The sequence below is a fragment of the Macaca thibetana genome, chromosome 19, assembly GCF_024542745.1.
Source record: "Macaca thibetana thibetana isolate TM-01 chromosome 19, ASM2454274v1, whole genome shotgun sequence".
Taxonomy (NCBI): Eukaryota; Metazoa; Chordata; class Mammalia; order Primates; family Cercopithecidae; genus Macaca; species Macaca thibetana.
In genome coordinates this window covers 23,833,480-23,848,411 of record NC_065596.1, presented here as the reverse complement: position 1 = coordinate 23,848,411, position 14,932 = coordinate 23,833,480, and the positions used below count along the sequence as shown (strand labels likewise).

At 61.0% G+C, this 14,932-nt stretch overlaps 1 protein-coding gene across 1 annotated transcript; it reads left to right on the top strand.

The window, feature by feature from the left end:
• Positions 1-735: 735 nt before the first annotated feature.
• On the top strand, positions 736-11,797 carry TPGS1 (tubulin polyglutamylase complex subunit 1). The gene is made up of 2 exons (XM_050771184.1): positions 736-1,273; positions 11,035-11,797. The coding sequence occupies exons 1-2, from the start codon at positions 900-902 to the stop codon at positions 11,567-11,569; spliced, it is 909 nt and encodes a 302-aa protein (XP_050627141.1). The 5' UTR covers positions 736-899; the 3' UTR covers positions 11,570-11,797.
• Positions 11,798-14,932: the final 3,135 nt, after the last annotated feature.

The following is a 14,932-nucleotide window of genomic DNA, read 5'->3' as shown; positions in this document are numbered from 1 at the left end:
CCGGGGGCGGGAAAATGCGAGGGCTTAGTGGTCTCCCTGGTGAGAAGCTTAACCAGGACTCCCCGAAAGCTGTGGGAGAAGTGAGGAAAGATATATAGAGGTCGCCTGGGGAAACACACGGAGAGGTGGCCTGAGCAGGAGGCTGTGCTTTGAGGTGGCCGGGGGCTGAGGAGGGTTGGGAGGGGCGGGAGGGCGGCTGGAAGCGAGGTCAGCAAGGGCTGGAGGTGACAGCCTGGGGGTACTGGGGAGCCATGGGAGAGTTGAGAGCTCTGGAGGCGGCGGTGTCAGAAGGCTCCCTCTGGCGGTCAGGAGGGTAACAGCCTGGGATGCTCGCCCGGGTGGCCGCCACTAGGGGCTCAGCGCGGCTGCAGCGGAGCTGGGCTGGGGAGGGGGCTTCTCCCACGAGGGGAGCTGCGCACTCAGACGGAGACTGGGTCAGGCGGAAGTCCCGGCGGGGCTCGACCCCCAGCACCAAGGCTCAGAAATGAACATGAGAAAAGGGTCTGCGGGCCGGGCGCGGGGGTGGGTCCAGCAGTCCTAGGCAGGTCCATCCCCGCGCAGGCTCCGTCAGGCCTCTGGTAACCGGGGAGACTGGTTGCTAGGAGACCAGGCTAATAAAGGACTCGCTCACTACCCAAATGACAAGCAATCCGGCTTCGTGCCAGAAACGGAGCACTTCCGAGGCAGCCATTTTGGAGTCTGGCAAAATTCAGGATCCAGGCCAAAGACAGGAAAGCCAATCAATATACACAAACAGGGAGGAGAAAAGGGAATGCCGACAAGGACATAGGGAAAGGGGCAGCGGGCCTTTGTCATTTCCCAAAGTTTCCCAGCGGGATCCCAGTGCCCACTGCCCTTAATCAAGATGGCCGCCTTGGGGCTCTAGCGCACGGTGGAATATGGCGGTGCTTCCGGTCCCGGTGCCCTCAGCGAAGATGGCGGCAGTGGAGAAGCGGCGGCCAGCGGTAGCACCACCGGCTGGTTTCACCGACAGCGGCCGCCAGTCGGTATCCCGGGCGGCGGGGGCGGCCGAGAGCGAGGAGGACTTCCTGCGGCAGGTCGGCGTGACGGAGATGCTACGGGCGGCCCTGCTGAAGGTGCTGGAGGCGCGGCCCGAGGAACCGATCGCATTCCTGGCCCACTACTTCGAGAACATGGGCCTGCGCTCGCCTGTAAACGGCGGCGCCGGGGAGCCCCCGGGCCAGCTCCTGCTGCAGCAGCAGCGCCTGGGCCGCGCACTGTGGCACCTTCGCCTGGCCCACCACTCCCAGAGGTGCGCAGCGGGCCGGCTTGGGCGGGTGGGGCGGTGGCGGACTTCAATTCCCAGCATGCCCCGCGCGGCTCCTTACCCGCAGCGCCGGCGCGGGGCCCGGAACGTGCTGGGAGTTGTAGTCTGCGGTGCCTTTTTGGGAGGGATGGACCGGACAAGGTGGGCTGGACGGTCCGGGCTTGGGTCCGGCGCTGGGCAGCGCGCTGCATGCGGCGCGAGTCCTTCTGGCCGGCTTCGCGTCTGTGACGCCTTTTTGCAGGTGCTGAGTTTCACCTTGCAGTTCATGATTTTCAAAATCATGCTATTTACAGAGAGCAGCCCAGTCACCCAGGGCCCCCACCTTAGGGGACAGGCTCCCAGCAGGCAAGTGTGGATTCCTGGAAGAGCCTGGCGATGCGCGGGCCGGGGCAGGGGGGTTGCAGGGAAGAGGCCCAGCAGGTGCAAATTTAGAGCCGGAGTGTGGGACACATGGGAGGCGGGAAGGCCGCGGAGTTTGGCGGAAGCCTGTGGGGCTGCAGGTGCCTATGCACGGTGTCCCCTGGCTGGGGCCAGTTCTGAGCCCAGGAAGGTGGTTGAGGACTATGTGTTAACGTTGGGTATGCATGGGCTGCTTTCTTTTTTGTTGGGGGGGGTCCCCAGAAGCGGGGCCTGAGGTAGGCATTTTGTGTACTGGTGATTTTATAAGGGGGTGCACCCAAGAGAACCCAGGAAGGGGGTGGGAAGAGCAGACAGGGAAGGATGCCAAGCAAAGGTGCCCTTGCAGCCTCATAACCAGGGCATAAGCGCCCACCATGGCAGCCCTCACCAGAGTCCCAGAGAAGTTCGGGGCGAGAAGAGAAACGGGGAGTGTCCCCTCCCACCACGGTCACGGTGCACCGCTGTACAAGATCATACTCAGATAAGGGTGGCAGGGTGTTGGGGACCTGGACAAGGAGCAGACTTGCTCCAGTGGCCCAGTGGCTCTGAAGGCCCCGCCCGAGGATTTGCTGGGGCCGGGTGGGAGGGGAGCGGGCAAGGGCAGGCCCGGAGGGTCAGTGGCGCCGTTTACCGCAATGGAAGGTCCCTGGTTTGAAGAAGCTGCCAGAGTCACCTGTGGATTAAGTTAGAGGCTGGAAGGAGCCTAGAAACGGGAAGGTGGACAGAAGTGTCTGCAACTGAGACATGGGGCCAGGACAGGAGACTGGACTGGGAGGGTCCTGAAGGCTTCAGGGGAGCTGAGAAGAGCTCAGAGCCACACTCTGAGGGCAGCCAGCCCAGAGAAGCCACAAGACAGGGTGGGAAGGCGAGACCAGAGGTGAAGGGGGAGCAGGAGGAAGATGGCCTCCCAGGACATCTGGAAGAGAATCTCCCAAGGAGGAAAAGGGTTAAACAGCAGGCCCACCATATATGGTTGTTCAGGTTGATTACTGCACAAGCCACTCACCCCATAGACACTGCAGATGAGGATATTTATATTAATTTCTGAGGGCTGCTGGAACAAATTACCTCCAACTTAGTGGCTTAAAACAACAGAAATTTATTCTCTCAGAAGTCTGAAATTGAGGTGTCAGGAGGGTCACACTCCCTCTGGAGGCTCCAGGGAACGAGCCTCCTTGCCTCCCCAGCTTCCAGTGGCAGCCATCAGGCTTTGGCTTGTGGCCGCATCCCTGCAGTCTCCGCCTCTGTCGTCACGTGGCCTCCTCTGTGTCTCTGTGCTGTATTCCCTCATAATGTCACCACTAGGCCCCACCCTACTTCAGTGTGACCTCCACCATCTACATCTGCTGTCCCAAATAAGCTCTCGGTCTGAGGTTCTGGATGGGCGTGAGCCTGGCGGGCACCAGTCACCCCAGGACAGGAGCAGAGCCGTTGTCTGGAAGAGTTCTCATAGCAGGGAGTCAGGACAAGGGCGGTGCAGATGCATCCCGGCCCTGGGCTGGCCTGGGCTCCCCAGAGACACAGCCAGTGGGGAACGTGGAAGACAGGTGCGCAGGCCTGAGCAGCATCTGATTCTGCGCTCGCAGAGCCAGGCCTGCTCCCGTCCTCCCCGCGGGCAGCTCTGGCTGCCCCTCCGTCCTTGGACCGTCAGGAACCCCTGAGGTCACCTGGCCGGTCGGGAAGAGAAGCCCAGAGCTTGGCAGGTTTGTCCCCACTCAGTCCAGCGTGTGGACCCTCAAAGGCTGCAGGGCTGACTGGGCTGCTCCTGAGAGCGTCACCGCGGCAGACTGGGGGAGAAGTCACCCCACATCCCCTCTGCCACCTTCTTTTGAGAAATGGCCGGCTCCGGCCACCCGGGCTGGTGATGGGGCCACAGCGTCCCCCTCCTGCCACCTTCCTGGTCGTCTCCAAGGCCCCCGGAGCACACACACAGACGTTCCATGACTTGCTGAAGGCCACACGGCCACCCAGGGCAGAACTGGGCTCAGAAGCCGCAGAGGGCAGCCCCGAGGCCTCCTGAGCCCCCGCGTTGCTCGTCGTAGCAGCCAGGACTGCGCTGCCCCCTGCAGGTCACGGCCGGGAAAACGTGCACGGAAACCAAGCCCCGGCCGATCTGGGCCAGGGTCCCCCGACTCCTTCTCCGGGGGCCCGTCCTGGGCACTGCAGGGCCCTGAGCAGCGTCCCCGGCCTCCACCCACTCCTCGCCAGGAGCTCCCCGAGTCGTGACAACCACAGATGTCCCAGTCACCGCCCGGCATCTGCTGGGGGCAAGAGTGGGAAGCCGAAGTCTGAAGTGAGGAGGGGCTCCTGCCTCTCTTTCTGGAGACTTTCCATAAATAGATCTTTCCTGTATTAACAAATGCTCACATGCCTTACAAACCGCTCTGTGTAGGAGCCGACACAGACAGAGCCCTGGCTGGCCTCCCACTCTCCATTTTGCAATCAGGGAAACCAAGGCCCAGAGGCCACCGTCACAGGCTGACAGAGCTGACATTCCAGCCCCGCCTCCTCCCAGCCCAGAGCTTGCTGCCTTCCTCCTCCTCCTCCTCCTCCTCCTCCTCCTCCTCCTCCTCCTCCATCACCCAGTGATTCTGCTGGGAGCCGGTACGCGGCTGCCTTGAAGTCAGCTGTCACCTTCCTGTCTCTTGCCGTCATCACGGCTGTGATCTCACCAGGATGTAATTACCTTTTTGAGCGTCTTCCTGCCCCTGGAGGCAGCTGTGGCAGAGCCGCAGCCCTAATTACAGCCCGAAATAAGCGCAGGTGGGGCCTCCCACACGTCCTGAGCACCTGGCTCCAGCCCTGTTCTCCCGTCCTCACAAGAACCCCCACAACGTAGATGCACAAGGTCAGGCGCAGAAAAGCAGGGCGCACACACCGGGAGGGGCAGACGAACACCGGAGGCAGGTCTGGGCCGGGCACAGAGCCCTGCGCACCGAGGGGCCGCGTGGATGCCTGGGGAGCCGGACGAGGGCTGCCGCCCCCAGAGAGGAGAGAATTCGTGCAGAAGTGGTGGTGGATGGAGCTGGCTAATCCTGGCCCACAGACCTGTCAGTCAGGAGAAGCCGCGGGCACCACAGGAACCAACAACCCCAAACCTCAGTGGCTTCAACACAACCAAAACTCCTCTCGCTTCCTCTGCAGGGGACGGCCAGTTGTTGGGTTTTTGTTTTTTATTTTTTTGAGACGGAGTCTGGCTCCGCCGCCCAGCCTGGAGTGCAGTGGCGTGATCTCGGCTCACTGCAACCTTCGCCTCCCGAGTTCGAGCGATTCTCCTGCCTCAGCCTCCTGAGTAGCTGGGATTACAGGCGCCCGCCACCGCGCCCGGCTAATTTTTTTTGTATTTTTAGTAGAGACGGGGTTTCGCCATGTTGGCCAGGCTGGTCTTGAACTCCTGACCTCAAGTGATCCACCTGCCTCGGCCTCCGAAAGTGCTGGGATTACAGGCATGAGCCACGGCGCCCGGCCCAGTTTTCTTTTTTGAGCTGGGGTCTTGCTCTGTCACCCAGGCTGCAGTGCATTGGTGTAATCCCAGCTCACTGCAGCCTCGACCTCCTGGGCTCAAGGGATCCTCCCACCTCAGCCTCCCAAGCACCCGGGACAGACGCACACCTGGCTGATTTTTAAATTTGTGTAGAGACGGGATCTCACTATATTGCCCAGGCTGGTTTCGAACTCCTGGGCTCAAGCAGTCCTCCCGCCTCGGCCTCTCAAAGTGCTGGGCTCACAAGCATGAGCCACTGCACCCCCCACCAAGGGCTTGTCTGATCCTGACACGCACCTGCAATCCTGACAACAGAAGTGGACTGGGAAGTAGCTTGATGGCTCTTAAAATTCCCGCTGAAAGTGGGCCACGCCCCTTGCGCATTTCAGGGGCAAAGCAAGGCCCAGAGGCTCACCCTCGGTGGGGTGGAGAAGTGGCGGGTGGAGAAGTGGCAGAGGGATCCGCGGGGCAGCGCTACCTTCGCGAGCCTTCGAGATGCCCGTGCGAGCCTCAGCTCCCAGGTTTCACGCCCTGGCGCCGCCGCCTCCCCCTGCACAGCCGGAATGGGACTGCTGAAGCACCGGACGGAGTGTGGACTTCCGAGGCGCGTCATGAAGGACATCGTGGTGTCCCCCTCCCTCCTGGGTGGGTTGCTGGCTCGGCCGGGCAGCCGCCACGCAGTGGGGTCGCTCGCGCAGCTCCCAGGGAGCACCTGCAGCTGCTGCCAAGTGCCCCGTGGGCTCCCCTGCGGGGGAGGGGGCCGCCTCACGTCCAGCCCGGGGGACTGTGGCCACGGCCACCTCATGAGAGACCCCAAGCCAGAGCCTTGCAGCAGAGCCTCACAGCAGAGCCGCCGCCGAGACACTGTGACAATAGTACACGCTTGTTGTTTTTAGGACGCTAGGTTTGGAGTGTGGTTGGGAGGCGGCAGCAGCCTGCCCGGCCTCACAGCAGATCCTGATGAGATGTGTCATGCGGAGGTGTCAGCCAGACTCGCGGCGGTGGAGTCAGGCGTGATGGGAGCGAGCGCGCTGCTGCGCCGACACTGCGCCTGCCCTGAGCGCATTTTGGGGATGACCTCATGGATGGTAAAAGCGCTCAGCAGATTCTAAGTGGGGCCTTTACTGCTTGGGAGGGAAAAGGAGCCTACAGCCAGATGCGCCTACGGTTGAATTGCAGGTCGCTGCCCTCCAACTCTGGGCCTCAGTTTCCTCCTCCATAGCAGGGCTTTGACCCTCGAGCTCGCTGGGATGGCACGTCCATCCCTAAGCCCTGAACTGAGCAGCAGTGATGACCAGGGAGGCTCGTGTTCACCAAGCACGCACCGTCCACCAGCCCAGCATTCCTGAGCACCCGCCGCGTACCAGCCCAGCATTCCTGAGCACCCACCGCGTACCGGCCCGGCATTACTGAGCACCCACCACGTACCGGCCCGGCATTCCTGAGCACCCACTGCGTACCGGCCCGGCATTACTGACCACCCGCCGCGTACCGGCCCAGCATTACTGAGCACCTACTGTGTACCGGCCCTGCATTACTGAGCACCTATTGCACGCCAGTCTTGTATTACTGAGCACCTACTGCACACCAGCCTAGCTTTACTGAGCACCTACTGCACACCAGCCCCAGATTTACTGAGCACCTATTGCATGCTGGCCCTGCATTTACTGGGCACCCACTACATACCGCCCCAGCATTACTGAGTACCTACTGTGCACTATCCCTGCATTACTGAGCACCTACTGCATACCAGTCCCACATTTACTGAGCACCTATTGCATGCTGGCCCAGCATTTACTGAGCACCCACTGCACATTGCCTCAGCATTACTGAGCACCTACTGTGCACTAGCCCTGCATTACTGAGCACCTACTGCATACCAGTCCCACACTTACTGAACACCTATTGCATGCTGGCCCAACATTTACTAAGCACCCACTGCACACCACCCTGGCATTACTGAGTACCTACTGTGTACCGGCCCTGCATTCACTGAGCACCTGCTGTACACCAGCCCTGTATTACTGAGCACCCACTGCACACCAGCCCCACGTTTACTGAGCACCTATTGCATGCTGGCCCAGTAGCACTGAGCATCTATTGTGCACCAGCCCTGCATTACTGAGCACCTACTGCACGCTGGCTCACATGCATCTACCACAGGTGGCCCACAGAAAGGTGAAACCATGTGCTCAGGTCACACCAGAGGGAGGCTGGAGCCTCGATGTAAACCTGCCCTTCTCACTATGAAGCTGAGCTCCCAGAAGGAACAAGCATAAGTCCTGAGGTTGGCCACTTCCTCTCTGGGACCCTTGGCCAGACCATGGGGCTGCCCTGAGCCTCAGTTTCCCTATATGTCCCAGAGGAAGTAACAGGCCACTAGCATGAGGCCTGCCCGGGAACTGATGGGGAAGTGAGGCCCAGGGGTTTGCAGCCCACCCAGGGTCCTGCAGTGGCCCCGATGCTGGCCATGGTGCTCCCTGGCCACTCCCTGGTGCCCTCCATGGGAGCGTCCGAGTCACACTAGCGGCACACGAGTGGCCTGGAGTAAGGCCTCAGGTTCCTCCCTGAGGCAAGGAATCGAACCCACCCCAGAGCCAGCAGCAGGGCCGACAGCCTTCTTCTATAAGGGGTCAGTGAACATTTCAGCTTTGTGTGGCAGCCTCCATCCTGACATTCAGCTCTATGGTTCCGGTCTGAAGCTGCCACAGGCCACATGTCAGTGGACTGACGTGGTTACCTTTCGATAAAGGTTTATTATTTATTTATTTTTTGTTTTTTTTGAGATGGCGTTTCGCTCTTTTTGCCCAGGCTGGAGTGCAATGGTGCGATCTCGGCTCACCGCAACCTCCGCCTCCCGGGTTCAAGTGATTCTCCTGCCTCAGCCTCCCATGTAGCTGGGATTACAGGCATGCACCATCACGCCTGGCTAATTTTGTATTTTTAGAAGAGACGGGGTTTCTCCATGTTTGTCAGGCTGGTCTTGAACTCCCGACCTCAGGTGATCCACCCGCCTCAGCCTCCCAAAGTGCTGGGATTAAGGCGTGAGCCACTGCGCCAGGCCCGATAAAGGTTTATTTACAAAAGCAGGCAGCAGGTCAGTTTGACCCTCAGGCTGACTGTGGGGCCTTGCCTGTGAGATTATGGGGGGAGAGAGATCTACCCGTTGGCTCTGTGCAGCAGCTCTCACCTGTAATCCCAGCAGTTTGGGAGGCTGAGGCAGGAAGATCGCTTGAGCCCAGGAGGTGGAGGCTGCTGTGAACCCCGATTACACCACTGCACTCCAGCCTGGACAACACAGTGAGACCCTGACTCAAAAAAAAAAAAGGAAAAATGAAATGTCAGCTGTGTTAAATGTTCAGCACAGGCCGGGCACGGTGGCTCACACCTGTAATCCCAGCACCCTGGGAGGCCGAGGCGGGCGGATCACAAGGTCAAGAGATCGAGACCATCCTGGCTAACACGGTGAAACCCCGTCTCTACTAAAAATACAAAAATTAGCCGGGCGCGGTGGCGGACGCCTGTAATCTCAGCTACTCGGGAGGCTGAGGCAGGAGAATGGCGGGAACCCGGGAGGCGGAGGTTGCAGTGAGCCGAGATCGCGCCACTCACTCCAGCCTGGGCGACAGAGCGAGACTCCGCCTCAAACAAAAAGAAGAAAAGAAGAAAAGAAATGCCAGCTGTGCTAAGCGTTGAGCACGGTGTTTGGTCAGGTGTGAGCAGGCGCTGCTGCAGGGAGGTAGACAGAGGGTCCTGGTGTTGTTGGACGAAGACTGGGGAGACCCAAGAAGGTTCAGGGGAGTTTACCAAGCTGATCACCGGCTCAGCCGGACAGACGTCCAGAAAGTCCGAGCCCCGAACAAAGGGCTTTTCCTACTTTTAAAACAGCTTAAAGCAGGAACTACGTGAGGCGGGAAGCAAGTTACAGAAGCGAGAAACAAAGGCAGGTAATCAAGTACTACAGCATTTCTTTTTTTTATTTTATTTTATTTTTTAATTTTTATTTATTTTTTTTTTTGAGACGGAGTCTCGCTCTGTCGCCCGGGCTGGAGTGCAGTGGCCGGATCTCAGCTCACTGCAAGCTCCGCCTCCCGGGTTCCCGCCATTCTCCTGCCTCGGCCTCCCGAGTAGCTGGGACTACAGGCGCCCGCCGCCTCGCCCGGCTAGTTTTTTTTTTTGTATTTTTTAGTAGAGACGGGGTTTCACCGTGTTCGCCAGGATGGTCTCGATCTCCTGACCTCGTGATCCGCCCGCCTCGGCCTCCCAAAGTGCTGGGATTACAGGCTTGAGCCACCGCGCCCGGCCCTCTTTTTTTTATTTTTTGAGATAGAGTCTCGCTCTGTCACCAGGCTACAGTGCAGGGGCACGCTCCTGGCTCTCTGCAGCCTCTGCCTCCCGGGTTCAAGCGATTGTCCTGCCTCAGACTCCCAAGTAGCTGGGACTACAGACACGCACCACCACGCCCAGCTAGTTTTTATATTTTGAGTAGAGACAGGGTTTCACCATGTTGGCCAGGATGGTCTCAATCTCTTGACCTCGTGATCCGCCCGTCTCGGGCGCCCGAAGTGCTGGGATTCCAGGCGTGAGCCACCACGCCCTGCTAACATTTCTTACATCTTGAGAAAAACATGTCTTACAGCCTAAACTTATCGGTCTTGTGACCCTGCAGCCGTGCTAGGGAGGTAAGCAGGAACTCGCTGGGGCTGTAATAAACTGAGGAATGTGGAGTTGGAGAGTATAGATAAGGTCCACTGACTACAGAGAGAAAACTGGCTGTTAACATTCTCTTTTAACTTGAGTGTAAGGGGTGGTCACACTTTGCAGCAACTTTAAGAGGATTTTTAAATTTCTATTACTACTACTATTCGGTTAGAGTTGACTTCATTAATTCCTTCTTCACAGGGGCCAGATGCCCCAGACAGACGCCTGTTGGTTGATTCAACAGACATTTACTGAGCGCCTACTGTGTGCAGGGCAGCGTTCCAGGCAGCAGGGCTGTAACCAAGACGAACTTCCGGCCCTGGGGGGCGGGTGCTCACGCCCTGGTGGGAGACGTGAAGCTCACAGGGATGTGGGACAGGGAGTGACACAGGATGACCACGAGGAAGAAAACAGGAGGAGAGGAGTTAGGGGTCAGGGGAGGCAACGTTTGAGGGGAGACCTGGAGGAGACCAGGGAGGAGGTGAGGGAGATGTGGGGGAAGGCAGTGTCACTGCCCTTGCAGAGGTCCTGAGGCCGGTCGGTAGTTGAAGCTGGGAAGCCAGGGCTGGATGGGAGCTGCGGGGAGGAGAGGCCTGAGCTGGGTGGAGGCTGGGAGGAGGCTGGGAGGAGGGAGGCCAGGCTGGGTAGGGGCTGGGAGGAGGGAGCCCTGGGCCGGGGGGGGGGGGGGGGGTGCTGGGAGGAGGGAGGCCAGGCTGGGTGGGAGCTGGGAGGAGGAGGCCCAGGCTGGGGGTGCTGGTGGGGATGGGAGGCCCGGGCTGGCTGGGGGCTGGGAGGAGGGAGCCCTCGGCTGGCTGGGGGCTGGGAGGAGGGAGCCCTCGGCTGGCTGGGGGCTGGGAGGAGGGAGCCCTCGGCTGGGGGGTGCTGGGAGGAGGGAGGCCAGGCTGGGTGGGGGCTGGGAGGAGGGAGGCCTGGGCTAGTGATGCAGGAGGGAGGAGAGGCCCAAGCTGGGAAGGGGCTGGGAGGAGGGAGGCCGGGGCTCAAGAGGGGAGCTGCAGGGACAGAGGGTAAAGAGGAGGGGAGTCTGGGACTGGCTGGGGGTTCGGGGAGGCTGGGACATGGGCCTGGCTGGAAGGGGAGGCTGGGTCTGGATGGGCGCGAGGGCTCTGCCAGACCCCCAACGTCCACGTCCCCGTCCCCGCAGGGCCGCCTTCAACAACAACGTGAGCGTGGCCTACGAGTGCCTGAGCGCCGGCGGGCGCAGGAAGAGGCCAGGGCTGGACGGACGCACCTACAGCGAGCTGCTCAGGCGCATCTGCCGGGACGGCCAGGCCCCCGAGGAGGTGGTGGCGCCGCTGCTGCGCAAGGTGCAGTGCCGTGACCACGAGGCGGTGCCGCTGAGCGTCTTCCGCGCGGGCACGCTCACCTGCTTCGTGCTGCTGGAGTTCGTGGCGCGCGCCGGCGCGCTCTTCCAGCTGCTGGAGGACCCGGTCGCCGCCGTGGCCGACCGCCGCGTGGGCCAGGCCGTGCTGGACACCCTGGAGGGCGCGCTGCAGGCCAGTGACGCCGCCGCGCCCGCGCGCTTCCTGGAGGCCGGCTCGCGCCTGGGGCCCGACAGCCTGGCGCTGGCGCTGGACCGCGCCGTCGGGGGCCGGCGGCCCAGGGCGCCCATGACCCGCGAGGAGTTCCTGGAGAGGGCGGCCGCGCTCTTCATCGCCAAGGTCAAGCCGGTGGGCTGAGCCCCGTGCGCCGCGCGGATCCGGGATCTGCACTGGGGGGTCCCCGCGTGCGGGGCGCGCGGAGCCTTCCCCTCGCCCCGATGAGGGCCTGCAACGAGGCGCCCAGCCCTGCGGAGGAGGCCGGGGCTCCCAGGAAGCGGACGCCCCCTCCCCAAACACCGTCGCGGCCGCCCCTCCGCCCCCGCGGGAGCCCCTGCCCCGCGCTAATAAAATCCGTTGCGAGGCTGACGCTGGTGTGTGCGCGCCCACCTCCCAGCCCCGGTGCCCACCTCCCGGCCCCCGCGCCCGCCTCCCGGCCCCGGCGCCCGCCTCCCGGTCCCCGCGCCCGCCTCCCGGCCCCCGCGCCCGCCTCCCGGCCCCGGCCCCCGCGCCCGCCTCCCGGCCCCCGCGCCCGCCTCCCAGCCCCGGTGCCCGCCTCCCGGCCCCGGCCCCCGCGCCCGCCTCCCGGCCCCGGTGCCCGCCTCCCGGTCCCCGCGCCCGCCTCCCAGCCCCGGTGCCCGCAGAAGACGCTTTTCCCCAGCGGGCCCCCCACGGCTCCGGAATTGCGGCGGCTGGAGGCTGGATTCGAGGCCAGAAACGCCGGGACCCCTGGACCCGGCCTGGTGGGAGCAGCGGAGGGGGACGCCCTACGGGGCCCTGCGGAGCCTGAGGCCGGAGGGCAGGTGGCTCTTCTGGACCGCAGGGCCCAGGCCCTCCAGCCGCGCCTGCCCCAGGTATCCTCCCTGGGCCTCAGTCTCCCCAGATGTCAAACGAAGAGGCCAGCTGGGCAGATGGTAGCGACATTGGTGAGATAACAGCCCCAACACTTCCCAGCAACTGACATGCCTCATGTGATTGATTCCCAGGCCCACCCTCAGCAAGGGCTTGGCTGGGATCTGCGCCCAGGCCTGCAGAACGCACAGGACCTCCCACTCGCCACCGGTACCCCCCAGTGCCCCACCCCACCAACAACCAGAATCACTTCTCAGACTGAAAAAGCGAATCCAGCCAGGCGCGGTGGCTCAGGCCTGTAACCCCAGCACTTTGGGAGGCTAAGGCGGTGGGTCACTTGAGGTCAGGAGTTCGAGACCAGCCTGGCCAACATAGTGAAACCCCGTCTCTACTAAAAAAAAAAAAAAAAAAAAAGCTGGCTGTGGTGGCGGGTGCCTGTAATCCCAGCTGCTCAGGAGGCTGAGGCAGGAGAATAACTTGAACCCAGGAGGCAGAAGTTGCAGTGAGCCAAGATTGAGCCGCTACAATCCAACCTGGGCGACAGAACGAGACCCTGTCTTAAAAGAAAAACAAAACAAAACAAAACCGACCGAGCCCAGTGGCCCACGCCTGTAGTCCCAGCACTTTGGGAGGCCGAGGTGGGAGGATCACGAGGTCAGGAGATTGAGACCATCTTGGCTAACATGGTGAAACCCGGTCTCTACTAAAAAAAAAAAATGCAAAAAAATTAGCCAGGCGAGGTGGCGGGCGCCTATAGTCCCAGCTACTCCGGAGGCTGAAGCAGGAGAGTGATGTGAACCCAGGAGGCGGAGCTTGCAGTGAGCGGAGATCGCACCACTGCACTCCAGCCTGGGCGACAGAGCAAGACTCTGTCTCAAAAAAAAAAAAAAAAGTGAATCTGGAATGCGAACGGTTGCTGGCTCCGTTGGCCTCAGTCTCTCCTGTTAAATGGGAGGGGGTCCCACCGGACGTAGGGAACACGCAAGCTGTTTCTCCCCTGCTCTCACCACCACGTCACAGTCGTCCACACAGAAAAGGGTTCTGTGACCGCACGTGGGAGCGACGGACGCCAGCTGGGTGTCCTCTTAATTCAGCTCCAACACCTTTTTTTTTTTTTTTTGAGACGGAGTCTCGCTCTGTCGCCCAGGCTGGAGTGCAGTGGCTGGATCTTGGCTCACTGCAAGCTCCGCCTCCCGGGTTTACGCCATTCTCCTGCCTCAGCCTCCCGTGTAGCTGGGACTACAGGCGCCCGCTACCTCGCCCGGCTAGTTTTTTGTATTTTTTAGTAGAGACGGGGTTTCACTGTGTTAGCCAGGATGGTCTTGATCTCCTGACCTCGTGATCCGCCCGTCTCGGCCTCCCAAAGTGCTGGGATTACAGGCTTGAGCCACCGCGCCCGGCCAGCTCCAACACCTTCTACCCAAAGATAGCGTCAGATCCCACAGGTCGAGGGCTCAGTGCCCAAGCCTGCTCTCTCTTCAGACACCAGCTGCCAATCTGGGCTTCTGGCTGACCGGGCTCGATCTGGGGTTCCCACCACCCCTTTGGATTTGATTTGCTGGAGCAGCTCACGGAACTCGGAAACACTTGTGTTTCGTGGTTGACTATAAAGGATGTGGCAAAAGATAACAGAGGAAGGGACACACAGGGAGGTATGGGTAGGGCTTCCAGTGCCGTGAGGACGGGCAGGGCGCCATCTCGGAGCTTCCAGGCATCTCTACGTGTTCAGCTCTTGGAAGCTCCCCAGAACCCTGTTCTCTAGGGTTTTGTGGGGTTTTGTTTGTTTGTTTGCTTGTTTGTTTTTGAGACAGTCTTGCTCTGCCGCCCAGGCTGGAGTGCAGTGGCACGATCTCGGCTCACTGCAACTTCCACCTCCCTGATTCAAGCGATTCTTCTGGCTCAGCCTCCCGAGTAGCTGGGACTACAGGCGCCCGCCACCTCGCCCGGCTAGTTTTTTTGTATTTTTTGTAGAGACGGGGTTTCACCGGGTTAGCCAGGATGGTCTCGATCTCCTGACCTCGTGATCCGCCCGTCTCAGCCTCCCAAAGTGCTGGGATTACAGGCTTGAGCCACCGCGCCCGGCCTGCTTGTTTGTTTTTGAGACAGAGTCTTGCTCTGCCGCCCAGGCTGGAGTAGAGTGGTACGATCTCGGCTCACTGCAACCTCCACCTCCCTGGTTCAAGCGATTCTTCTGGCTCAGCCTCCTGAGTAGCTGGGATTATAGGCGCCCGCCATCACGCCCCGCTAACCTTTGTATTTTGAGTAGAGATGGGGTTTCACCGTGTTGACCAGGCTGGTCTCAAGCTCCCGACCTCGGTGATCCGCCCGCCTCGGTCTCCCAAGGTGCTGGGATTACAGGCGTGAGCCGCCGTGCCCGGCCCACAGTAATGTTTCCACTCCCCGCTCCAGAGGCAGATGGAGAGGTGGAACCCGCATCCCCTCTGGGACTGGAGCTCCTTCCAAGGCTGGGTCACAGCAGGGCCACAGCAGGACGCTCACCCTCTGGACGGGGCACCACCTCTGGTGCCTACGCTGACGGGCTCCTGCTGTGCAGACTCAGGAGCCGAATAAATGACAGTTGTGGTTGTAAGCTACTAAACTTGGGGTGACATGTTATGCAGCAATGGGCAATAAATATTAATGAAAGGTGCC